General features: G+C 37.0%; 1 protein-coding gene across 6 annotated transcripts in view; it reads left to right on the top strand.

Moving 5' to 3' along the window:
* Nucleotides 1-27,175, top strand: part of RALYL (RALY RNA binding protein like) — a 390,766-nt gene that overhangs the window by 251,815 nt on the left and 111,776 nt on the right. The window contains exon 1 of one of the 6 annotated variants that reach the window (XM_054059540.1): nt 25,964-26,111. The exons of the other annotated variants lie outside the window; for them this stretch is intronic. Coding sequence (XP_053915515.1) covers nt 26,075-26,111 — 37 coding nt within the window. The 5' untranslated portion in view covers nt 25,964-26,074. Of the gene's footprint in view, nt 1-25,963; nt 26,112-27,175 lie in introns of those variants that run through there. 6 annotated transcript variants of the gene reach the window in all.

Raw genomic sequence — 27,175 nt, 5'->3', positions numbered from 1 at the left:
GAAAATCTTCTATGCCCTACAGGTTCCAGGTTCAGATTTGATTCTGTATTTGCAGATGAGACTTAGTAAGTGCATGAAAAGAAATCTGCCTGTTTTGTTAGTGTAATTTTTTTGTTAGTTTATTTTTTTTATGTCAATGATACTGAGAACAACTGAGAAAACTAAATCATAGTTCTGAAAATAGTATTTATGTCAGTCAGTGTTAGAATTTCTTCTAACACCTAGCTAAAAATATCCAAGGAAGTTCTCACTGTCTGGAGGATTGCAGGGTTATGTCATCATTCTTTTGTTTACTTGTGTGTTTTGTTTGCTATCATTTACCCATTTGCTTTTTTCTTCAGTTTTATTTGGCTGTGCTATGAGAGCTGCCTCCGGTTTCAACAGTTTGGGTTTTTTTTTCTAAGAACCAATTGATAAACCATGTACTTGTTATTTTTCCTTTTGCTGAAACAAATGCAGAGCAACGTTTACTCCTAATCATAGGTAGTACTTGAAAACAAAGCATAGGATAAGCAGCAAGTGTGCTGGGTGCACATGGCTGAAGTTCAGACATTGCAAAGTCCTTTACTGCCACCATCTGATGAAATCTTCAATTACATTTGCTCATGTATTGTCTAGTATTGAGAATTTCAGGGGTTAAGAAAGCCCAGATCTATGGGTGATCCACTATTACAACTGTGTCTGGAAGCAAGATTCAAAATTAAGTTTACAATGAGTAAATTGTAAATTGCTTTACAATGAGTACCTGGGTTTGTCAGAAAGCAAGTCACATGTCTCCAAGTAGTCAAAAAGGAGCGTAAACGCTAACCAAGAAAAGACACCGGAGGGAGGATCACATTTTCTGTTTTAGATGCCACTCAGATCTTGGGCTTCAGATCCCATAGCAGAGCCTGGACTGAGGAAGGAATGAAACATTCATGGGTAAAATAGCACCAGGGATTTTACTGCAGTGGTTGAAATTATTCATGTAATTTGTGTTAAAACTTCAGGGGCAATCTTTAGATACTCCATCTCCTCTTCAAGTGGCATCTTTTAATATGGTCTGTGATCTTTAAAAGTCTGAGTAAAAATTAAGAATTATTGTCTAGTTATGCAAAGAATTGATCTATTTTTCATTTATATTGGACATCTAAGATGCTCCAAGGTAAGAAACAGTTATCCTCCGAGTTAAGTTTGCAGCGCTCAAGTGTAACAACCAAGGAGAGGACATTTGTTCAACAACAGAGTTTGAGTTTTGAACTTCAAATGCAAATAATTTTCTTTGTAACATTAAAACATCAACTCAGTCTTACTATTACAGGCCAGACTGCATTAGTCACTGCTCTTTTTTGAATCTTGCTTTTTTGATTGTAATAGTGAAAAGTAAAGAAGGAAATAAAATTCAAGCAACATTTTTTGTGGAAGAAAGAAACTGAGAAAATGACAGGATGAAGCAGAGCAGCAAAACAGATGTTTGGCATCTGGCCATGGTAGAAAGAACTCTCTTCACACTGAATTCTGTATTTTTGTTACATTGAAAAATAATTAACTTGTAGAGCAGCAGGTTCAGAGAGCTCCGAGTTTGGTGATAGAGGCAATTAGCCCATATCAGACCTATTGTTTCAAGCTCTCTGAAAAGTCAGCTGAGCATTATTAGTTAGCCCTTTGTAGTTAGATGAAGCAGACAACTTCTTTTCAAAAATAGAGTTGATGTTCTGGAGTAGTTTTCTGTGACAGGATGAATTCAGTAGCAAATTCCAGTCACAGCATGTATGATGTCTTAATTGTGGTATTTACAAAGTGGGGAGAGGAGAAAAAGTACTTTATTTTCGTCCTAACTGGAGTCCTTTTATGCACTGCTGACAATCTTCTGCAGCCATCAGTTGTTTGAGAACTTATTTTCTTATCATCTGTTTCCCCATTGCTCTGGGGGTTGACAGGTTTGCTGAGGCACAGTGATATCCTGTAGCTATACTAGTGCTCCTTTCCATTCTTTGGTTTTTCCATTTTCTTTGGTTCTGTAACAATAATACTTAAAATGTATGTAGGATATCACCTGCAAGGAAGAACAGATGACCTAATTTCTATAAGCTCAGCAGAACTTACAACTTTAATATTTTCTGCCTACATGTAATCTCCTGACCCCATCCTTCAAAACATGATAAAACTAGCAGGTCTTTCCCTTTATTCTGAAGTTTTTCCTCTTCAGAGGAGTGGAGACTTCACAGCAAAGGACATTTCATTGGGATGCATCGTAGTTCAACTGCCATAAACCCCAAGAGGACAGTAATTCATTCATGGTGCCTTAGAAATGAAATTTTTCAGGTAAATTTGCTGGTTATTCTTGCTGAGGCAGAGCTTTATGTGGTTATTCTTGCTGAGGCAGACATATTGTCTCCCAGATAATAAAATGGATGGAAACATCAAGATCTCAAAAGCATTTCAACAGTTCTATTTCTTGACTGCCCAACAGCTGAATAGCTTTCAGTCATGCAGTTTTCTCTCCTACCAGCCACAGATGTGGTTAATTGTACAGAAGCTTGCAACTGCGTGATCTTGGTCTAGACTTGTGAACTACCATAAGAAATGTTAATTTTTATGGGAGGCATTCACTCTGCAGCATTGCAGCAACAGACTTCAAAAGCATTCAGGGGATCTATGTACAGAAGAACCCTGAACTGTATATGGATATGTGCAAAAGCAAAACAGTTGATGTTGTTGTGAAGAGACAAGTGACTGACAAATTAGCTACTCTACCAGTTGTTCATTCCGGCAATTGTGTTTTAGTTGTCTCTACTGTATATCACCCAGTTAACTTCTTCTTAGTGATGCTTAACTGCATTGTATTGTATTTTACTTTATAGCAAGAACAGATGTAGGTTTAATCAAAACAAGTTTTTATTAGTTGTGTTTTGCTCAAATTTAACATTACTCGAGGACAGTGCACTGCAGAGACTTTTTTAAGATTTTGCTATGACATATAGTAAATAATTTTACTTTATATGCTTAGTGGTTGAATTCCTGAGGCAACTGGCAGATGTGGTTGCCAAGACACTCTCCATGATGTTTGAAAAGTCATGTCAGTCAGGAGAAGTCCCTGGTGACTGGAAGAAGGGTAACTGTGCCCATTTTTATAAAGGGTAGAAAAGACAACCCTGAGAACTACCGACCACTCAGACTCACCTCTGTGCCTGGGAAGATCATGGAATAGATCCTCCTAGAAGACATGCTAAAGCACATGGAGGACAGGAAGGTGATTAATGGTAGCTAGCATGGCTTCACCATGGCTTGTGGTGATAGGACGAGGGGGAGTGGGTATAAACTGGCAACCTGTTCCATTGTCTCACCACTCTCATGGTGAAGAAATTCTTCCTAATGTCTAGTCTAAATCCGCTCCTCTCCAGTTTATACCCATTCCTCCTCGTCCTATCACCACAAGCCTTTATGAATAGCCCCTCTCCAGCTTTCCTGTAGGCCCTTTCAGGTACTGGAAGGTCGCTATGAGATCTCTGAGCCTTCTCTTCCCCAGGCTGAACAAGCCCAACTCTCTCAGCTTGTCCTTGTATGGAAGGTGCTCCAGCCCTCTGTTCGTCTTTGTAACCCTCCTCCAAACCCATTCCATCAGCTCCATATCCTTCTTACATTGAAGATTCCAGTACTGGACACAGTATCCCAGATGAGGTCTCACAAGAGAGGAATAGAGGGGCAGAATCATTTCCCTCAACTTGCTGGCCACGCTTCTTTTAATGCACCCCAGGATACGGTTGGCCTTCTGGGCTGCGAGCGCACATTGCTGGCTCATGTCAAGCTTCTCATTGACCAGCACCCCCAAGTCCTTCTCTGCAGGGCTGCTCTCAATCATGTCAACCCCCATCATGTACTGAAAACGGGGATTGCCCCAACCCAGGTGTAGGATGTTGCACTTGGCCTTGTGGAACCTCATGAGGTTCCCACAGGCCCACTTCTCCAGTCTGTCCAGGTCCCCCTGGATGGCATCTCATATGGCATGAGATGGCAACTACACCACTCAGCTTGGTGTCATCTGCAAACTTGCTGAAGGTGCACTCAATCTCACTGCCAATATCATTGATAAAGATAATAAACAGCACTGGTCCCAGTACAGACCCCTGAGGGACACAATTTGTCACAGATCTCCATCTGGACTTTGAGCCATTGACCACTACTCTTTGAATATGACCATCCAACCAGTTTCTTATCCACCTTACCATCCACCCATCGAATCCATATCTCTCCAATTTAGAGAGAAGGGGTTTGTGGGGGACCATGTCAAAGGCTTTAAAGATTTTTAGATAGATCACATCCGTTGGTTTACCCATGTCCACTGCTGCGGTTACCCCATCATAGAAAGCCACTAAGTTGGTCAGACAGGATTTGCCCCTCGAGAAGCCGTGTTGGCTGCCATTAATCACCTCCATGTTCTCCATGTGCTTTAACATAAAAAAATCTTGTGACAGCATCTTTTTTTTTTTTTTTGGTAACTGAAATTGCAAAGCATCACATTGCTGATGTTATAAGATTGTACTTGTGTACTATACAAGATTGTACCTGTGTACTATACAACCAGAAGAATTCACATTTACTTCGTAACAATCACACTATAACAAGATTTATGTAATTGACACCGTTCATATTGATACAATAATAGCGACCTGGTAGAATGAGAATATAGTGGTTTCATTGGGATTATACTACTTTGAACAAAAGTTTCTTAAAATCTATTAAGGCTACAGGAAATAGAGTGTTTTGCTTAACTTCTTGACAAGAGAAATTGTGTATAAGTGTGTAATCAAAAGGCACTTTCAAGTTAGATTGTGAGACTATATTTGGACTGTAGTCTAGGCAGGCAAGTTCCATGCCTTGCTTGTCATCCCATGATGACCCTAATCAGCAACCTTGATGGAATTTGTCAGGACTCATTTCTGTCCTACAATTAGATTTTTTTTTGCACATTAAATATTGAAGTACTGTGTAGAAGCTAAGCTTGCCTATGTTTAGGATCTTATTACAATGTATGCCTTGAACTGAGAGTTTAGATCCATGCTGCACACATGGACCGTTGCAAATCCTTTAGTTGCCATGATAAGCGGGCACGGAGCTGTTCCCAAGGGACAGAGTAAATTAAATCTGGTACATGCCTGATGCTCCATAGAGTCTCCGGGACTGCAGTAAGGTAAGGCAGAAGGAGGATTCCACACTATTACAGAGCCATATTCAGGTATTTTCTATTCCGTCTTCCCACCATGCTCCTGGCATGCAGAAGTGGTAGCCTGGCAGAACTTGCCATCTTCTTGTTCAATACTTTCCACAGTGAAACTGTAGCCAAGACCGTAAGGACTTTGCTGGTAGAGGCTGTCTGTATCCTTCAGGCTTGTTTTTACGGGTAGACTGGCTATCTAGGTATATAACCAAATATGCTTTTTTTTTCTATGTCTATGTATGATTGTTAGTATCTTCATTTTTTTTTTTTAATAGAATGAAGCCTCACAGCTTTCAAATGAATTATTTATGTAAGTCATTAGTGGGGTCCCAGCTGAAACAGATTTTGAGTCTCAGACATTGTTGCATAGGTTCAGACTACCAAATTCTTCTTAATATTCATGCAGAGAAGGCAATTTCTAGGATAGACATTAAATTCAGTCTTCATTTCAAAGATAACCCATATAGTCTTTACATGTGACTTTCTTTATTATAATTATTGTTGCCTTCAATTGCAAATAAATTACCTCTGCTTCATTTTCAACTCTGTGCTCTTAATTTTGTAATAGGAATTTCATGAATCGTGCCAATTTCCTAGAAATAAATCTGTTGTCTTGTCCTACTTACCATTGCTTCCAGGTAAAGTAGAATGGATCTCGTTTTATTGTGAAGTTGAACATTTTACTGGCAAATTGTCTTTTCTTTTAACAATGTAGAAGTTCTCTACCATTAACAAATATGCAGTATTAATTGTTTTCTAATTCTCCTGAGCAGATCTCAAACACAGCATATGATCTGCAGGCTTTCATGGCCTGAATTTAGCTGTAGTGTTATAAAGGACGTTAACACAATAGTAGAAATAGAAAAAAACCTTTCCAACACCATTTGAGCCATGCCACATATATGGTTCTTTCCCTCATTCAGCAGAATTCCTTCAGCAGTTTTTCTCTTCTTCAATTAGGTAACGGAGAATAAGATGAAAAATTACTTTTTTGAGACAAGATCTTCATTAATATTAATGGACATAATATCTTTTTATGAATACCAAAATCATTCATAACTCAGTGCTTACCTTCAGAGCCAAATTTTTCTAAAACAATTTTCCACTGCCATAGATATAAATCTGGAGTGAAAATATTTGGCTACACCTCATACTCATTAAACTGAACAAGGGAATGTCCCAGGTCTCAGGACTTCACCTATCTACAGCACAAGGTGTTAGAACAGTCTCTGGGATGATTTTGGCTTGAGCCTGCATAAATTAGAACAAAAATAATTTTGATTCTCAACTGTTTTAACAGCCGCAAATCACCAGAGCATACGTATGACCTTTTTATCTGTCCATAATGACAAGTGTAAAAGCTGACAGAGGAGCTGTTTTGTTAAGTTTATACCACCTGGAGATTTTCTTTCCTTGGTGACCTCCCTTCAGGCAAGGGGGTGGCCACTACAACTTTTTGTTTGAGGTCTCAGGAGATATGAAAACCAGCTAATTTACTGATCCGTAGCAGCCTTAAGAGGTTTTTCCAGCTTACCTAAATCTGAATTTTTTGTGACAGCTTGTGAATTTGATGACAGAATTGCTTGGCAAATGTCAACTATTTGCCAAAAAAAATATTTCCTGCATCTCCAAGAGTTAACGGAGTTTGTCAGATTAATCTAAAAAAGTTGTACAGCCTACCCTATTTCATTCTTTCTTGCTCTGAGCTATTTCTATCCTTATCTCTAGAGCACGGATAAAAGTGAATGAAATTTTCTTTATACATAAAAATTTTGTTTTGTTCTATTTCTTTCCTTAAATTCACTGAGGCTGCAGCTCTCCATATGGTGACCAGTATAACATTTGCAGCTTCTTTCACGTTTTCCTTTGATAGCGTAGTAACTACTGTTGACCACAAGGTGGCAAGGTTTCTTCACTTTTCTGTGATGAGAGGTTCATTTTAAGTATAGGAAAGGGAAAGGAATGCAACAAGGTAAAAACAGGGTCAAAGGAGGAAATACACATAACGAATCTAATTCCTTGTTACATCTGGATTTCTAGTGTCATGAATAAGTAAAGAAATATGATAGGTTTATTAAAAGATGATATTATGTGATGATGTTTGTTTTACTGACAAGAATTTATGAATATTGTAAAAATACAGCGCATGTTTATCGCTCTTAACAGATGCTAAACTTTCTAATGTATACAATAAATTTTCAGAATAGAAATGCTGAGCCAATAATAACAGACTCTTTGAAGCTACCTGTACATAAGATTCTGCCAAAAATTATTGCATTTCAGTAAATAGGATTCTCTTGATTTGCACACAAACAGGTCATCTATTGGTTGCAAAATTGATGAGAGCAGGATGAAGCCTTTGCTGCTATGGGATTTTGTGAAAAAAATATTTTTTTTCTTTATTTTTAATGTGATGTGGAATGTGACAATCCTTCATCCTTCTTTTTTCCTGTTATGTGTCTATTTTTTATGAGGATTAAAATACATAACTTTTGAATGTAGCGCGTTCTTTTCTACAAAGGAAAATCTGCCTTTCACGTAGTTATGGACAGTGACAAGGTCTCCCTTCAGCATCCTTTTCTCCACACTAAACAACCCCAGTTCCCTCAGCCACTCCTTATAAGACTTGTTCTCCAGCCTGTGCGGCATGAGTTGAATGGCTCAAAGCAGGTATACGGACCTCAGCCTCAGTGGCGAGGCCAGAAGCGCTGGAGAGAATGTCTGGACTTGTCTAAGGAAGAGGCACATGCCTGTCACCTGTCCCCAACACCTAATCAGGTGACAGGTGAGAAGACAGAGTTTAAAAACCCCCATGAAGGCCTGAAGCTCTCTCTCGTTTACTCTGAGCAACTCTCAATTTGTTTGTTTGTCTTTTCTCTCTCTGTTTGTCTGTTGTCTCTGTTTGTCTGTTTTCTCTCTGCAGCTCTCTCTCTGTTTGTCCGCTTTTCCCTCTCTGTCTTGTCTCGTGTTTGTGTGTTGTGTGAGGACACCGACCATGTGGAGCTTCTAAGGTGGTGACTATGGTGTCTTGCAACTATTTGTCTCTTGTAACTCTTTTATCCTTTCCTATCTTTTCTCCTTTTCTTCTTTTCACCTTTTCTCTTTGCAACACATGCAGCTGCAGCAGGCAGCAGTGGGTGGTTTTGGTTTGATTTCAGGTGTGACTCCAGGAAACATTAGGGCTCTGGTGCTGTTTGGGGCTCAGTTAAGAGCTTGTTACACTACTGCAAAGCGTTGGGCTGACAGGCTGTTTCGGTCACTTTTGTGGCTGTGGCTTTTCCTATCTGTGCTCTGGCCTGCGTGGGTTTTTTGATCATTTGAATCCAGTGTTTTAAGGGCATGCATCTTATTTAATAAAAGATATAGTGTACACCTATACCTCTGAGTGATTTTGAATTACTTAGGCACCGTGCCAGGAAAAAGAACTCAATTTCTTTTAAAGTGGGCCACAACACAGCCCCTTCACCAGCTTTGTTGCCCTTCTCTGGACACGCTCCAGTACCTGAATGTCTTTCTTGTAGCTAAGGACTCAAAACTGAACACAGTATTCAAGGTGCAGCCTCACTAATGCCAAATACAGGGGCGCAATCACTTCCCTGGTGCTGCTCGCCACACTGTTTCCGGTACAGGCCAAGATGCCTTGCTTACTTTTAGTAAACAAGCTCTCATTGAGGAGATATTTACCTTGAACTTCTTGGTAAACAGCTTGTTGCAAAGCTCATTGAATTTTATTTAAGAACTTTCACTTATTTCAGTGAAATACGGAGCTTAGTACATAAAGCTGTTCTGTTCTTCCAGGCTTTTAGTTTAATTATATATTTGACTGCGGCTAGCAACCCCAAGAACTCTTGCTTAATTGAGGCATTTTTTACAAGTCTAGTATCATTACTCCACTAATCATCCATTGTAATAAGATGTGTTGAATTCAGACCCACGAAATCTGATTTCAATCATTCATGTACATTTTCCATTCAAATCAACATGTGTTATGGGCAGACAGTGGAACATAAATGTTTTAAAGATGGAGTCTAGAATCTGGTCTTCAGCCCTGACTGATCTGTTTTTCTGACTCTATATGGGGCGACTTCTATAATGGTCTGTCTCTCACTGTTTCAGCTTATGAATGTTTTTGAACTTTCCCCACTTCTGCCGTAGTCCCTGTCGTGAAAATGCCTGGAATGCCCCATTGAAAAGACATTCCTTGGGTGTATCTTGCTCCTGATCAGGTAACTGCAGAGTAAGAACATGTTTTACTGACTTGAGATGCAGAACTGCTCTTTAAAGACAGGAAAGATTTTACTGTGTTGTGAAAACATGCTTTCAAAGACCAGCACTTTTTACCAACTCTCTTTGTCTTTTCCATTTTCTTCCTGAAAGACTTTATCTTCCGTTTGAGGAAAATGTGCTGGTCAGTGTAGTTGTGATATTTCAGTTTCATTTAAGTCTGTGGACACGTTTGTGTTTTCAGTTCAAAATATAACTCAGTTTTCTATTCATCTGCTCATCAGCAGAATCCAGAACTTCCATAACATCCCAAATGCTTTTTGTCCCCCAGAGCAGGGAGTGTTCTGGGATAGTAATGTAGTTGTTCTTTGCATGATTAGCATAGAAGTAACCATTATAATCAGAATCAATATGTTTCCTACATACATCATGCTAAATCTCTCATATAAGCTGTAAATCTGAGCAAATGTAAGTATCTCCCACTGTTATTACTGGCTCACAGTTGTCTGAAATTCCCTACTCCAATAGTCTTTTTTTTTTCCCCCTACATTTAACTGTTTCTATCACATGTTCTTATTTTACTGCTTCTAACACATTTTTTCAGCTAAAACTTCTAAAAAAAAAGACATGCAAAAGGGATTAATAATGCAAATTTTGCCTGTACTCTCTATGAGATGGGAAGAGGAGAAAGAGTTGTCTGTTTCTTGGTACTTCTCTGAAAAGATTGCATTGAAATCTTACTTTACTGGATCTGTGTAAAACTGGTGAGTTGCCTCAGCTTTTGAACAAAAAAAAATTTTTTGAAAAAATAATCTTTCCTGGTTTTGTCCTAATACTTGCCAGACAACTGCTTTCTGAATGTCTTTTTTCCAGTACGTGCTGTCAGTTTCTTCATACTGTAAAATGCAATGTTCGCATTTTAAAGCTTCCCATTTTCAGGTGCCACCTTAAGATGCCACCTCTTAAACTGTAGTGTGCTTAAAGCCAAGATCTTCCTTGGGCTAAAGGGCTTTCAGATAGGCAAATATCTCAAGTCAGACCCAGGGTATCAGAGAAAACAATTGTAATGTCAAATTACTACCCTGGGGCATAATTTGAGCATATTCATTCAAATCTGTCAACCTGGTAATAATGAATCTGCAGCTGACTACTGCAGAGAATTACTTTTTCCCTACTATAAACCCGTGTCTACTTTACTTTATAATATAACTCCGAGATTTTCATATAGTAACTTGGGGCTTTGCTTATTTAAATGCACTAAGAAGCATCAGAATCCTCTGAACATCTTTATTTGTTATGTATAATGGCAATAGAAAAAAAGTAGCTCTACTGAAAACCCCTACATGCCGCAAAGAATAGCATAAAATTTTAAAAGGCGAGAAGAATTAATCATAGTTATAATTCTGACAAGAAATTTCAGATTACAACTGCCACCACAGGCACAAAGCTCAGAGGAACTTGCTTCTAGAGGAACTTTTTACTTTTGGGAGTTGCAATGGAAGCCTATGTCAGAAGGTGGCACTGGAGACCCAGCTGTGAAACTGAGGTTGTCCTCAGAGGGAGAATGAAGATTTGAGTTTGAAGTTTTTGTACTTTTTAAGTTCTTCTTTAGAGCAATGAGTTCTTATAGCTGAAGGTCATTCTCTCTGCCTTGTATTGTAAACCCTTGTGAGACTGGGTCTGTCCCATCACTCGTGTATCACTGATGCAGTTTCATGAACTCTTTCCTATCAGTGAAATTCAGGCAGGCTGCAAAGCCGAACTTCATTTTGTCACGTTTTGTGTACTGTTTGGGAAAAAAAGACATTTCCTTTCACAGAATCATAGAATCATTTAGTTGGAAAAGACCTTTGAGTTCACCAAGTTCAAACATACCTGTCCGCTACTAAATCATATCTCTGATCACCTCATCTACCCGTCTTTTAAACACCTCCAGAAATAGTATCTCGGCACCTCCTTGAGCAGCAAGTTCCAGTGCCTGATAACCCTTTCAGTGAAGAAATGTTTCCTGATGTCTAATCTGAACCTCTCCTGCTGCTGCTTGAGGCCATTTCTTCTCATCCTATTGCCTGTCACTTGGGAGAAGAGACTAACACCCACTCCACTACAACCTCCTTTCAGGTAGTTACAGACAGTGATAAGGTGTCCCCTCAGCATCCTTTTGCCCAAGCTAAACAACCCCAGTTCCCTCAGCTGACTCTCATGCGGTTTATTCTTCAGCCCTTTCACCAGCTTTGTTGTCCTCTGGACATACTTCAGCACATCAGTGTCTTTCTTGTAGTGTGAGGCCCAAAACTGAACACAGTATTCGAGGTGTGGCCTCAGTAATGCCAAATACAGGGGCACAATCACTTCCCTGGTGCTGCTGGTCACACTGTTTCCAAAACAGGCCAAGATGTCATTTTCTTTTAATATAAAGCAAGGCATTTGATGAGGAGGAAGGAAGGGAAATCGGGAAGAAACATTGAAGGAAAGACTGACTGTTGTTTGACAGAGCCACGCAAGTGTCAGAGGGAGAGCTTTAGACAGTCTGGCTTGGGTATCTGCATAACCAGCTGAAAGCCAGGTTGATTTTCTTGGAGACAGTTGCTGAGATGCTGAGTATTTGTCATTTCCTTGAGCAACCTCAAGCTCAGGTCTGATCCTGCACTTTGCATAATGGCTAGAATCTCTGGGTCATTTGACTCACAGAAGCTGGGTGTCCTTGCACCTTCAGGGGCTCAGAGAGGATAAGCAAAAGAAAATAAAATGTAGGAAGGCACTAAAGGGAAAATACCACATTTATTTGAGTAGTTATATGTGCAGCAGTGAGCTATAATTAACTGAAATAAGCTCTCTCTAAGCGGTACACCCTGTTGATCTGAATTGTTGAAGAACAAATGCCTTGGATCAGATGATTTTGGCAAAACAGGACTAAAATTCTGACAACAAAAATAGGTGTTCTGGTTCATTTTATATTCTCCAGAATGTGATCAGTGTTACTGCCTTTCTCTCTGGGTCACCATGTTCAACAATTTCCCCTTGCACTCACATTATTTCTCTGATTCTCCATAGGATCTCATGCTTAAATGTTAATAACTGATACTTTAGACTACTGTTATGTAGAGTTTTCTCAAGCATGCTTTTCTATTTGATTATTTATGGATATTAAATATACGCATAGGAATCCCATTCCATGCGTATTTCCCAACTTGGAGTAATTTAATGAGAAGTAGTAGTAGAAAACCAAGGAAAAATATCACAAGATATTCAAGTTTTACACATTTGAGTATAAAAAGTGTTTCCCAGCCAAAATTCATAGGCAAGAAAGGAGAAAAAAAATCTGGCAAACAGTAACAGAATAATAGTACGTAAAAGATAATAATTAGAAAATTCTTATGACAACTGCAATAATAAAACCATGACATGCATAAGAAAAGTAATAGATTTGCAAAAATTTAGTGAAAGAAAAAAGAAAAAGCAAAATAAAAAAGAAAACCAAGGCCAAGTTTGCTGGTGAACTAGCAGCTGCAAGACAGATACTTAAAGTTACATAAGACAAACTTTCTGTGATATAAAACCTGACAACGTGGTATTATGCATTAATTTTTATTTTTAATAGAAATAAGCAAGGAAAAAAAGATGATTTTGAAACTGACCTGGGAAATAAGCAATGAAAGAATATATATGAATCCAAATGATAGTTAAGTGTCAAAATTGGGAAAAAAATAAGCTCACTTACTGACCAGAAGTTGTCCCATCTATCTTACCCATTCTGGTAAATTGGTATAACAGATAGAAATGACAGCTTAAAGTAAATAAACAAGAAATTTCTTTGTTTTTAAGGTTGAAGAGCATTCTCAACTTGCAGAAGAATGAACATAATTTATCATAATGTCTAGAAAAAGGTAAAAGGCCTTAGAACAGTAAGAAGGGTACACAGCAGACTCACTGCCCTAGACTTCAAGAGAGCAGATTTTAGCCTCTTCAGCAAACTGTTTGGTAGGGTACTGTGGGATAAATCCCTGGAGGAGACAGTAGCCCAAGAAAGCTTGTTAATATTCAAGCAGCATCTCCTCCAAGCTCAGGAGCAATACATCCCAACAAAGAGAAAGTCAGGCAAAAACTCCATGAGGCCTATATGATCAAACAAAGAACAACTGGAAAAACTTAAACAGAAAAAGGAAGCCTACAGAGGGTGGAAACAAGGGTAGGTAGCCTGGGAGGAATACAGAGAAATTGTCCAAGCAGCCAGGGATCAGGTTAAAAGCTAAAGCTGAGTTTGAATTAAATCTCACCAAGGAGATCAAGGACAACAAGAAAAGCTTCTATAGCTATGTCAGTGATAAAAGGAAGACTAGGGAGAATGTGGGCCCTCTCCAGAAGGAAACGGGAGACCTGGTTACCCAGGATATGGAGAAGACTGAGGTACTTGACAACGTTTTTGCCTCAGTCTTCACTGGCAAGTCAATGATCCATAGCCAATGGCTTATTGCCTATGATTTGGAGGGAAATCACCTGTCACCCTTAAATTTTTTTTTTGGTTGACTTAACTTAGGTTTCATTTGCATGTTCAGAGTACAAATATCTTGTATTCTAGATTTGGAGGCTCACTGGAGTGCAATTAATTGCTAATCTCAGTAGGAAATTATGAATACCATGGTGATAAGTCTCTGTAATGGTCTGCAATCTGTCAATAGAAAGAACATAAAATTTAAGGAATGAGCATTATCATTTTGGTCACGAATAAATTTTGATTTAGACCATCTTAAATTTGCAATTCATATCTCCATTTCAAATACATTTCCATTTTTCATATAAATGGTGAATCACCTTTTCAATCTTACAGCCCTTTGAATAGAGGAGTTTGCTCATTCATCCATGTAGATCACTTTAAAAGAAAAGATTAGGTGGTCCTATTCCACCTATGTTCTATTAGATTCTTTGTGTAAGTTATCATACAGATAACTTAGACAAAGTATAGAATGTTCTGAACTTAGCATAGGTTACCTCTCTGTGTCTTCCATTTTTTTTTACAGATTGGGACCAAATTACATGTAGAATCAAGTCTGGAAGAGCGTTCATGGCTTGGGATATGCATATTTTTTGCTATCTATCATCCAGTTTGACATTTGTCTGATACAAGTAACATTGCTAACAAAAAAAAAATAATTCTTAAATTAATAAAGTCTCAATGTCTTTAAACTAAGTAGCATTTACTGGGAGAGATTAACTGTTCAAGTGGTTGGGAGTTTTTTGCTTTTTATGGTGCTTTTGTAGACAAATTCATATATGTGTTTTAAATTGCTATATTTTTTAATTGGATTATAATTAAATGCTGCTGAGATTTCCAGAGAAGTGATGCATTAAAATGCAATGACATTTTTGTCTAGGTGGAATGGAGCAATCTCAATATATAATAAACTATGTTGATGACGTTTCAATAGGTGTCATTTATTTTGAAATGCCAAAACTCCTTTTATTAATGATCTTTAATTTTTCAAAAAAAGTCTGTATTAAGAAAGAAACTCTTAAAGCTCTATTTTTCCTTATGACAATTTCATTCTCCCTTCCTATTTTCTTTTACTTACCATGGGATGCTCTATATTTGCTAGTAACTCAAGACTGATCCTAGATCATGGTTTAAGGGTACATCATTTCATACATGCAGGTACAGAGGGAACATCTAAAAACTTCTTCATGTAAAGGTGTTCACCTAGTTTTGTGAAGGGCTGTTGTATATACCAACTCATCCATTCTTGGAAATATTGTCTCCACTGAAACTTTCAAGACTACTTCCAATAATGTGCATTTACCAAAAAAGAAAAGATTGGGCAGTGAAATAGTGTGATTAGTCATATGTTTAGCCAGAGCTACCATTTGCAGTTCAAATTTATCCTTTTGAAAGATTATTCTATTAAGTTCACTGAACTGGAAAATTAAGTATTGTGAGCCAAATGTTCAGTTAATTTAAATTAAAATAATTTTGATGATTTTCCTAAATTTATGGTGCATAACATAGAACCTTCCATATCATGGAACTCAGTCATCTATGAATGCAGGGAAATAAATCATATAATAATGTTTATTTTACAATGGCTAAAAATTTGATGATTTTTTTCATCTTGAACCATTCATAAAAATATTTCATTCTTGAAACTCACTGTATGTTTTCTGTATGATAATTTAAAAGAAACTTAATCCTTTTTCCCCTTCTCCAAAGTCAGGTGTTTTAAAGGTTAGTAATTTGTTATCCAGAAGAAATTCTTCTATTAACATTTGAAAGATAATTTCACTAACATCTGTTTGTCTGAATGAGGTCTGCTCATTAGACCTGTGTCTTGCCAGCCTCTTTAAAAATGTTAATCTCTTTAAAAATTATCTTCACATGTTCTGCTGCTGTCAGAACCTTGTGGAGTTTGTGGCAGTTCTGCAGGGGGGGGCATTTAACTGTGAAAAAAATTATCAAAAATCCACTTGACAGGATTCTTTCTGCACCAGACCCTTTCTTTTCACACTGGACCCTATATCCTGAAATAGGTTTAAATTTTCCGAGGTGCCACAGAACTGGAAATAGAAATCCCAATACCTAAAATCTTCTGTGCCTACAACTTTAGGTTAGAGTTTAATAAAGCATCTTGCAAACCTTTGTTTCACAATTGCACATACAGTCTCTTGACTATTCACCTTGATGAGAAATCATTTATCCTGCTAAGTCCACAAGGGGATGAAAATATTCTTTATCTCCTCTACTGAACTGACATCTTTTTACAATTTTTTCCAGTCATTGAGAACAGGATTCATTTTCTGGGTTTCAGTATCTCAGTGAAAAGAGTTGCTATGTGCATTTTTAGCAGTTAATTCACAATATTATCTGATATATTTAGTAGTAAAATCTCAAAGTTAAAAAGACTAGTCTTTCCAAGTTCCTCTTACTTCTTGTGGGTTTGAATCATTCTTAAATTCCTAAGGCCAAGTGTAAGGTCCTGCACATGGATAGGGCAATCCCCGTTTCCAGAACATGCTGGGGGAAGATGTGATTGAGAGCTGCCCTGCAGAGAAGGACTTGGGGGTGCTGGTTGATGAGAAGCTTGACACGAACTGGCAATGTGCACTCGCAGCCCAGAGGGCCAACCGTATCCTGGGATGCATTAAAAGAAGTGTGGCCAGCAGGGCGAGGGAAGTGATTCTGCCCCTCTATTCCTCTCTTGTGAGACCTCATCTGGAATACTGTGTCCAGTTTTGGAATCCTCAATGTAAGAAGGATATGGAGCTGATGGAATGGGTTTGGAGGAGGGCTACAAAGATGTTTGGAGGGCTGGAGCACCTCCATACAACAACAGGCTGAGAGAGTTGGGCTTGTTCAGCCTGGAGAGGAGAAGGCTCAGAGATCTCATAGCGACCTTCCAGTACCTGAAAGGGCCTACAGGAAAGCTGGAGAGGGGCTATTCATAAAGGCTTGTGGTGATAGGATGAGGGGGGACAGATATAAAGTGGAGAGGGCCAGATTTAGACTGGACATTAGAAAGAATTTCTTCACCATGAAAGTGGTGAGACATTGGAACAGGTTGCCAAGGGAAGTTGTGGCTGCTCCATCCCTGAAGGTGTTCAAGGCTATGTTGGATAGCGCCTTGGGCAGCCTGATCTAGTGGGATATCCCTGCCCATGGCAGAGGGGGTTGGAACTAGCTGATCTTTAAAGTGCCTTCCAACCCTAACTATTCTATGATTCTACAATTCTATGATTCTAAATAGAGAATGCATTTGATTTGGAAGGACTGTATGATGCAAAAGTTTATTTGGATGCCCTTTGTTATTAACAATGATTATTTTATTTAAAATATTGGGTTTCTAGCTATTAGCCAGAGTTGTTTTAAATCAAAAATGCGTTTCAAATATTTGATAAAATATTTTTCCAAAATGGGTAAACAGCATTTTTGAAGCTCTTCTTTGAAAAAGTAGAGTTTTGGGTGTTAAATGCTACAGAGAACTATTGTGGTCTACCCATCTTGATTAAAATTTATTTGAACTTAAAACAAAGCCAAAGGTTATGACTTGCTATAATCATAGAAAAAAAATCCTGATTCTATATAGGATACCATTGATTCAGAGATGTCTTTGATCTTATTGCAGTGTTTAGAGAAGTTGCTGTATAGCTGACATATCCTAAAAGCTAAACCTATAAATTCTATTGACTCAAAACATACATAATCCCATCATAGGCATGCAGCCTCATTTACATCGGGGAAAAGATGCTCCCTTCCCACCCATTCTCCAGTCATAATTATGACATTAACCCATATGCATTATTAATTTTAATGTAAAAAATACTTCTTAGCACTTTCCCCACCCTGCTACCCCACATAGACACATCTTTTCCACAAGTCCTAAAAAAAAGAACCCAGAGTAGGAGCAGCTGTGAAGCTGGAGTCACAGTTGTATTTTCCAAAGAGTGAGCAGACCCCTGTGATTCAAAGGATGGTTTTGGATGTATGCGGATAGTGTTATATCCCTTATCATGGTCTGGTGGTGAATTGATGTAAAACAGCTTTTTCCATCACTCCAAAAATCAATCTTCTTCTTTTTTTTGTGTCTGTTCAAGGCCTTGTTCTCCCTTTCAATCTAGCCATTACACTCATTGATTATGACTAAAATTGTGGTGAGTTCTACACACTGAGAAAGAAAGATTCCATACAAAGAGGAAAGTAAGTGGAACATTTTCAGCCTACTTTTTATTGTTGTTATAAAAGCATTAGTCTGAAATGAAAAGTTGAAGCAGCAGCTACTATTGGCCGTACCATAAAACATCATAAGTTTGCATTGCTGTGAGCCCTAAATTGACATTTTAAGTGCCTCATTTGTTCACAAGAGGTTCTTTCTCAGGCTCTCCCTGTTCTGTTCTGTAGAAAATGTAAGCCAACTTTCACAACAGCAAAGGACTGAAAATGTGTTTTGAATGTATGTTAAAGCTGTTTCAATAAACACATTGAAACTTTAAAATAAGATCTCATGGTGCAGTAGGGATGAGACTAAATGGTTTCTTCAAAAGTTTAGGTCTGGAAAGCCTGTTTGAGATGTTCTAGTACTTCTGAGCCCTTAAGCATGATCAAGATTCATGTATTTGAGGTGGATTTTTCTGATGTTCTCGGGTTATGCAAGAACGACTTCTGTTCTGAAGGTTTGTCCCATTAAATTCAGCATGCTGAAGTGCCTCATGTGTGATAATTGAGAGGAATGTGAAAAGAAAAACAGGGCAATACTGAATTGCATGTCACTTATCAAATTGAAATGAATATCATCTGTTTGCAGAATATGACACGATGGGTGTATTAATAATCCCCATTAAAAACAGCTTGCTACATGGAAATGGACTGATTTTGTTACTTAAGCATTATCAAGATAGATTGATAGAAAAAGCTGTCCTAAATCTCTCATGAAAACTCACTCATATTCAGCCCTTTGTTTCTCTAGAAATACTATGCATGAACATTTTCATTAAATCCAAAATCAAGCACTCACTAGTCTATTAAAAACCTAAATATTATTTTAATTCATCAAAGCTGCTTTTACTCCACATCTGGTGTTTGTCAGCCGTTTATTTTTGCAGTAACGTATAAGATCTACCAGATCTGAGGTGGTGGAAACTGGTAACTGCTACAAGCATCACAACTTATTTCAGATTTAAAGACAAGGAAGAAAAAGTCTCTACCACTTAATGACTTCCTGACCTTTTCCCACTAGGATTAAAAATTTACCAACTGGATAAAAACTATTACATTTTGAAATGCTAATTCTGGACTCACTAGGATTGTTATAATGACCTAAAATAATTAAATTCTTAATGTACTACTAAGTAGCACAGATAAAAATTGTTACCATAAATCTTATAGCCATTTTTCTACAATTTTATATTAAATGAATATGTTTCCATGTACCTGATTTTATTTGTGCTTTATTTAGGATAATATGTGAACAGTAGTTTTAGTGTATTGTGCAAAACATTAAAGATTATAATAATTGGAAGGATTAGTGTAAGGGGAAATATACAGAACCTTTTCTAGTAATAGGGTTCATAAATTGAATTAAGAAATCAATGATCAGAAAAATGCAGACCATCTCTTTATACATAATTTGCATTCTGAATTGTATTAATGCAAATCCTAAAGAAAATATATTTTTTTAGTGGAATCTTTGTTAATATTTGGAAAATGATTTGGGACACAAACCTTCTACTTCCTTTTAATGGACTGTGTTTTCATCCCCAAATTAGAGAATTTTGAAACAGAATATCTATTAATACTGCCTCAATTTTTAAACAAGTGTTTATAAATAGTGTGAAAATACCTAAAAAGTATTGTTTCTGGATGATGGCAACTTCATCAATATTAAGTAAAAGATGATGAAGACTCCCAGTCAAACTAGCAACTAAAGCATATAGTAGAAGAAATGAAAACCTGCCAGGGCTAGATAAAATCTAGCTAAGATCATATAAAAGATGTGATTAAAAGAAGCCAGGACTTGGGAAAAGCAAACCAAAACATTTCAATTGTTCGAGACCAAAAGGGAACTAGACAAGAACAAAATTGTGAAGAACTGACTTGTATTATGAAAGAAACCCATCTAAGCAGGAGGAATAAACTTGCATTTTATGGAGTGTTTATCTCAGATTGATTTACCATTTTCTACTTGCAAAAGCAGAAGGGAAAGTGGTTTCTTTTTTCACTGTAGAAGCTATCATATCTAGAATACCTAACTCTGAGCCTGAAATTCAGCTTTTTCAGACATTTCAGAGATGAATCTCTCATTATACCTGATTCAAAACAATAACTAAATGTTCCTCAGATGGAGGAAGATAAATCTTTGCATTATCAGAATCAGTCTAAAGAGACCCATACTTACCGTGCACAGTACATTTTTTGAAAAAAGCAAGAGATATCCCACATTCATAACTGCATTATTTGTTTCTGGAACTGGGAACAGGATAGTATAATCCAAGTTTCACTCAAGGGTTATGTAAGACAGTGTGAATAACAAAAAGCATTATTTCTGGTATATTATCAAAACTGTCTAAAGCCCTTGTCAGTCTTCGGGTCTGGGGAGAAAGCTGTGGAGCAGCTATTTGCATACAATCATTGTTCTGAATTGTGAAGTGGAAGATTCAGGCTTCCAGTAATCCATGTATTGTAGCTTCTCTGAATCTCATGGAAATTACCTAATTGTAATTGAGGACACTGTGCAATTCTGAAGGGCATTCATAAAGTGTCCTCATAGGTGCCTGAGGTAGCAGACCAGTTCCTGTAGTTGGAAAGTGTCAGAATATGGTTCAACCATAGGTGATTTCATTAATTCCTGGTTGGAGAAACCACTCAAGGCAAGTGTTGGTCTTCCATGATTCCCTAGAAGTAGATACTGGGCATTAAATGTTTCATTTTGGTTGGTGTAAATTCTCCCCACGTTGTGTTATAGTTCCCCTAGCCTGCTCCATCTCTACTGGGCAGGCTGAAGAACAAACATAGACTGAATCCTGGATAGTGCTGGACCGTATGATTTCTATTTTATCTGGACGTATGGGATCACAAGTAAGGCTTGGAAGAAACTATGAGATGTGAACCTATCCACTTCCTAGACAGGCTTCTCTGAGATACCTGACATATTTTTAAAGCCCCCAGTGACACAGTTTTTGGCACTTCTTCAGCAATGTGTAGCTACCCTTATAAAAAACTAAGTTAGTTTCCAAACAATTGATCTCTCTTGTTACAGCCTGCGCAGCCTTTCATGTATTTCAGGACTGTTATGCAACACCTCTACTTAGTTGCGTGTTTGTTTCCCAATTTTTTGTGATTCTTTGCAATTTCTGTCTTTACTAATAGATAAATATTTTGCTTCCAGACATGTGGATGTTGATTTCAACCTTACACTTGTAAGAAATGACACTGTAAACTTTAAAACTTTTATTCACAGAAAAATATCCAAATGCTTTTCTGATGCTCTTATTGGAGGAATGAGAACACGCTGTGAATAGGGGTGGGAGGAAACCCATAGGCTCCTACCTGAGAATGAAGATGGCAGGCTTTGTTTCATATTTCTACGAACTTATTACTTAATGATAATAGCCACATCTAATAAAAAGCGCTTAGTCGAATGAAGGGGGCTTGACAATAAATTCCTTAAAGATTAAAGATAAATGCTAGTATGAGATAAATGATATTCTAGTGAAGATGCTTTATTGAAAAAAGCTTCCTGTAGTGAAAGTAGGACCAGTTCCTTGGCGACTTTCTCTTGCTATGCGATCTTTTGTGGTAAAGTGTCCTTACTGTCTGATAGTGCTGAAGAAAAGTAAAACAGGTCAGCAGAAATGTAGATGATAAGAGAGTCAAGAAAGAGCCAAGTAGTTTTCTAAAAATCAGGGAGCTCCAGAAAAAAACCACATTTTTTCTGAATTTTTTTTTTTCTAAATTAGTAGATGATGGGAATGCTGTGAATGTAACAAGTTTCATTTTAACACAGTTTTTAATGAATACTTGAGGTTCTCATGATATCTTGCAAGCTGTATATTCTTCTGAATGTGAATGCCTGGCCAGAGTAAAAACTGGCTGAAGTAAAAGAAGACTGTTTAAACATTTTGACAGTCTTATTGGCTTTAGGGAATGGAAATACTGGTGGTTGAAAGTATTATGCTACACTATTTCTCTTTAGCCTGCATAATTTTTTAAACCACACAATCTGCTGTGGATTCTGTACTAACAAATAGTGTCCTCTTTGATGTTATTTTAAAATAATCAGTCATATATCTTATAATTTTCTTTTTCCATGCAATTCCTTTTCATTTCCTTGATTCTTTCATTGGTCTTTATTTCTGGTCCGCTTCAGGAATCAAGCCAGTTTTGTTGTCTCTAGAAAAGCATTTATGAAACTCCTTTATTCTAAATTATAGTTTTAAGCATGAGAAGAACAAGTCTGCTCTTTGTTATTCTGCTCACCCCAGCTTGTTCAGTGCTGCAGCAGTGTTAGCCAGGGATATGATTTGGTCAATATTTTAAGTTCTGTCCTCATTGCACCATAAACAGAATATGTTATCACAAACCTGCCTTAATAGCTAATGAATATTTCTTGGTAAAGTGGATTTTATTTGTCTAATATGTTTAACAACATGTTAAAAATCTGTATTATCAGACGATTGTCCTAATTTTATACCAATAAATGCTGCACATGTCAAGTGCATGATTTTAGTACAAGAATAATTGTATCCCAGAGTGCTCATTACTTGGAAGAGGTTAAATGTTGATCCCTACACATATAATTTATTTCAAGAAAAAAGATAATTTATCTTCTTAGATGCAGTATTTTCTTAGTTGACATCATAAAAATAACCATAGTGGAATCTTTAGAAGGATATTATCTGAGTAGTCTCTTTGGGTGCATCAAATTAAACACTGAGAGACAGAACATACTTTAAGCCTCCTCCACCTTCTTTTTTTTGACTAAGATCTTCTCATTAAAAATAAAATTGAAGATACAGCCCAGACAGAGTGTTTATTGATGAGTAATATGTGACATTCAAGTCAGCACTTATATTTGTAAAATATCTATTTTATTTTTTTTTTTACTGCTGCTCAGGAAACAGTTTGATTACTTTATTACAGTGTTCAGAGAAAAACTCCTTATTAGGATCTATAGGGTGGGAAGGAGTGAAAGGCAAGAAGTGTTATGGGGTGTGAAGAAGTAGACATTATTAATTACTTTACGCCATCAGCAATAAACTGATCAAATTCATTCCAACAGACTGTTTCAAGAATATTTTAAACTTCTGTAATCATTTTAGAAGATGAGGTTTTCTAGAAAAGTAATAAGCCTAATGTGACTAGGTGATTTTTGTTGCTAATAGTTTCCTTTCATTTCTTCCCACCTCACTAATCTTGCTGCATTTATCCAGCCATATGCAAGATTCTGACTTTTTTTTTTTTAAATCTGTAATAGTGTGGAAGTGAATTTTAAACTCCCCTAACAGAGAAGAGTACCACAGAGAAACAGGAGGCTACTGTGCCCACTTAAAGCTAGCCAGCACATTCAAGTACATTTTCTGCAATATTTTTTATGACCAGACCCAGAATGATTTACCAAACAGAGGGTTTTTATGTTACTTTTAGCAAATGCATTTCACTGTACTGAGAAAATCAGAGCTGCAAGTCATGCAAAGTAAAACCCTTACAGACTGTATTTTCAAGGAGCATTGATTTAAAATAAATTAATTCCTATCCTATGAAATTTCAGTTTAGTTCACACTTTTTGGTTATACCATTACCAATATATTTGCATACATATAAATGCTCATGATAGAATAATGCATAAAAGAACAATGGAAAAGTATATATGTTGTTGCATGTACCACATGTAATATAATACGGAGAGCTAGTAATATATAACTAGGTTAAACACATGATAAAAATCAACTAAAAAAGAGCCATTATTGACAAGGAAAAGGAATGAGTTCCATATTTAAGATCTAATGTAGACTGAGGAAAAATATTGAGAACATTTTACCAAGTCAATGAAAGAAAGAAAATTTGAAACTAATGTATGGATCAGAGCCTTCAGTTAGAAGTAGGAAAAGAGCAGGAAAAAGGAGCAAGGATTGCTACACGAAGCGGAAAATCTAAAGGGAGACCACAGATCTCTGTAGTCTGAGTCAGATTACAGATCTGATTCAGCTGGAAATAAACATGGAAAAGTAAAACAGGAAAACTGGGGAATTATCCTCTATGCACGTAGAGTACTTAAAAAATACTAACTTTAATGGATGTAAGCTGCATAATGGTGTTTTGGTGTATATCATGCAGGGGCTTTCTATACAGTACAGACATTTTTTCTGCCACTATGTTTAGCAAGAACACAGCCATTTTTTTTCATTCCTGTCACTGTTGATGTGCTTTGCAATTTCCTACCTTTCTGCTGACCTCCACAACTGAGATGATGTTATTTCAACAGTGGCATTTTGAGACAACTGTAGTTGAAATACTAAATAAATGGAAAAAAATTATCCATTCCTTTCACTTTCTTCAGACTACACTTTATCCTCAGGTATGGTGATACAAATCCAAATAAAAAACATGTGGTCAGATTTTGACGGAGAAGGAACAATAGATGAATAGAGCCAATACAAAGATTTCACTTCAGTTGCTAGAGATGTGCCAATGTGAGTATATATGAATACTGAACAACTGAAAGAAAAATTAAACTATGTATAAATCTAAAAATGCTTATTACAGATATATATATATAAACAAACTGAGAAGGATAAACAAAATGTGAAAATTATAATTTTAGGGTAGGGAGTTTGAGAGAGACATTCGTCTTAGTGTCTTTAAGTTTTTTCATGAAGAAAATAAATGTAGGTCAATGTTTTTACATGGGTGCTGCAAATTGTTTCTGTCTTTGAAAAGGAGTTCTTTACATTCTGAAACATGAATGGTTCTTAGGCACCAAAGGTAATTGTTTTTAATGTAACCCAAAGATATTAGCTTTAGAGTTCTTGGGTAGTCTAGAGAGTTGTTGTCAAGCTATACATTTTAAACAGCAATAAGACTACTATTATTAGTTTTCAAGACGTTATCAGTCACTATACTTATTATTTTTATGTTACTGTATCCTTTATCTCTATTCTTTTGACACTTCTGTATTTGTGGTATCTGGGATCATCATCTGAAAATGTGAAGGGTATCTCAAAACATGAATTTCTTAAAACATTAAGAAATACCTTCATACAATTTTATTGAAGGCAGATTTACCGCTGAATGAATTGCAATTTCCACCGCTTTCCAGCTCCATAGATGTCACTGATATCTTCTTTCTTGAATGTCATCATACCTCTCATCTCCTCACACCACAAGAATTTATTCCTTCTTCCCCTGCTGCCTTTAGGAAGATGTCTGGATTCTTGGAAATAGTGACATACACGTATGCAGTATGCTGCCACTTTTTTTCACATGACCTTGTGATTCAACAGATCAGCAGGCAATGAAGTAGTTATAAAAATGAACAGTCAGCAGAATGTTACTTAAGTAACTTTCCTCAGATTAAATCATTGAAAGATAATGCAGAAGTATACAAAGGAATGAAAAAAAACCTGAATTTTTTATGTTATTTCCTGAATAATCTATAAATGAGCTCAGGATTTCACTAACATGTGTTGATTTGTTTTTAACAGTAATTTTGTTTGAAAACTTAGCCCAAAACATTTCAATTTCCTCATATGGATAATTCTAAGACCTCTCAATGAAAAGTTAGGTTTAATTAATTTTTAGGTCATTTATGCAATTTTTGTTGTATCAGGGCTTTTTCGAGGAATCTTGCTATCACACTATTGAATAGCATATCACACCACCTTGTTTACATGATTCTATACACTTTCTGTATTTTATTAGCTAATTTCAAATACATAGGAAAAAATATGAAAATAAATACATTTCATCTCTGAGCTCTGTAACAGAGAAAATAGTTAGAGCCAGTAGTGTCTCCCCTGGATTTTAGGAGAATGGTATTACCCTGCCTTTCTCTGAGAGATTGCTGGTTACCTTCTGTCAGTGAGCAACTGTCTCACTGCAAAGCAGAAGCACGATCACATCTCTTTTGTCTGTGTTCAAGCCAATTACTTCTTAGAAAGTGGAATTTCTTCAGAATGACTATGTACAAGAGCAAACGCAGAAACCAAAGATGTAAGTAAATTGTAAAGTTTTTTTGATGTTCTTACAAAGGAGGGGAAAAAATCTCCAGTTTAACTGAAAATCATTTGCCCTGCTCTGATTAAATAATACCAGGAAAGCAGGAATTTCATTCCCTGGCAATTGTCCCACTGTATGTGTATGTTCAGTGCATGAAAGAGCTTTAAAAAAAAAATAAAAAATTGCTCACTTGTTACTATGGAAACCCTCAGTAAGTGATTGCTTTATAGTATCAACAAAGAAATAGAGATCAAATACAAGTTCAGACCAGCATCCTTTATTCAAGCTTAATGACGGGCTAGCTATAGCCTTTGACTTGATAGGGTTGACAAGCATTCGTTCAGTGGACTTCTTTATGTGGTCCACTTTAGAGAGCCTGCAATACCAGAACTTTAGTGGCAGTTATTTTATTTTCCTTCACCACAACTCTCAGAATTAACTCATTCTCTTAAACCACAGAAACTGAGGGTGAAGGAAGCATGCATGTCTGGCTGTTGTGTATTTAAGATACCGCAGCCCCTAAAATTCACCAACTTCTAAATGTATGAGTTTCCAGTCAAGCACCTGTTTGACTTTTTAAATTGCATTGGCATCAGCAAGGGGAATTTCAGTGCTAACCTTGTCTCCTCCAGAACATTATGGAAGGGTGATGAGGCAAGTGAAAATGAAGTGCTGTGGGTCAGGTCATGAAATATGTTTTACTGTGAGGAAATCTAGTAAGAGGCCAAGTTATAAATGGAGAGCATGTCTGAGGCTGAGGAAAAAAGATATTGCTCTAAGAAAAATGCCATGTAGCATTGTGTGCTTTCAAGGAGAGAGCAGGATGGGAGGTATATCAATTCAAAAGAAGGTAAGTTTGGACTTTATTTGGTCATGAGCATTGTTACTGCTCAGAATTGAAAGATTCTATACAGCTTTATCACCGACCCCAGCTCATGGTCTTTAGAGCTTAATCTGTACAGGTCTCTTTCAGTTTTTCCTGAACAAAACAAAGGAATGTTCTGCATGTAGAAAGTTTGCAGGACAGATCTCTGCTAAATTCTCTGCAAAATAAATCA

This window comes from Cuculus canorus, chromosome 2, assembly GCF_017976375.1.
Source record: "Cuculus canorus isolate bCucCan1 chromosome 2, bCucCan1.pri, whole genome shotgun sequence".
In the NCBI taxonomy this organism is placed as follows: Eukaryota; Metazoa; Chordata; class Aves; order Cuculiformes; family Cuculidae; genus Cuculus; species Cuculus canorus.
This window is presented reverse-complemented; position numbering and strand designations above follow the sequence as displayed.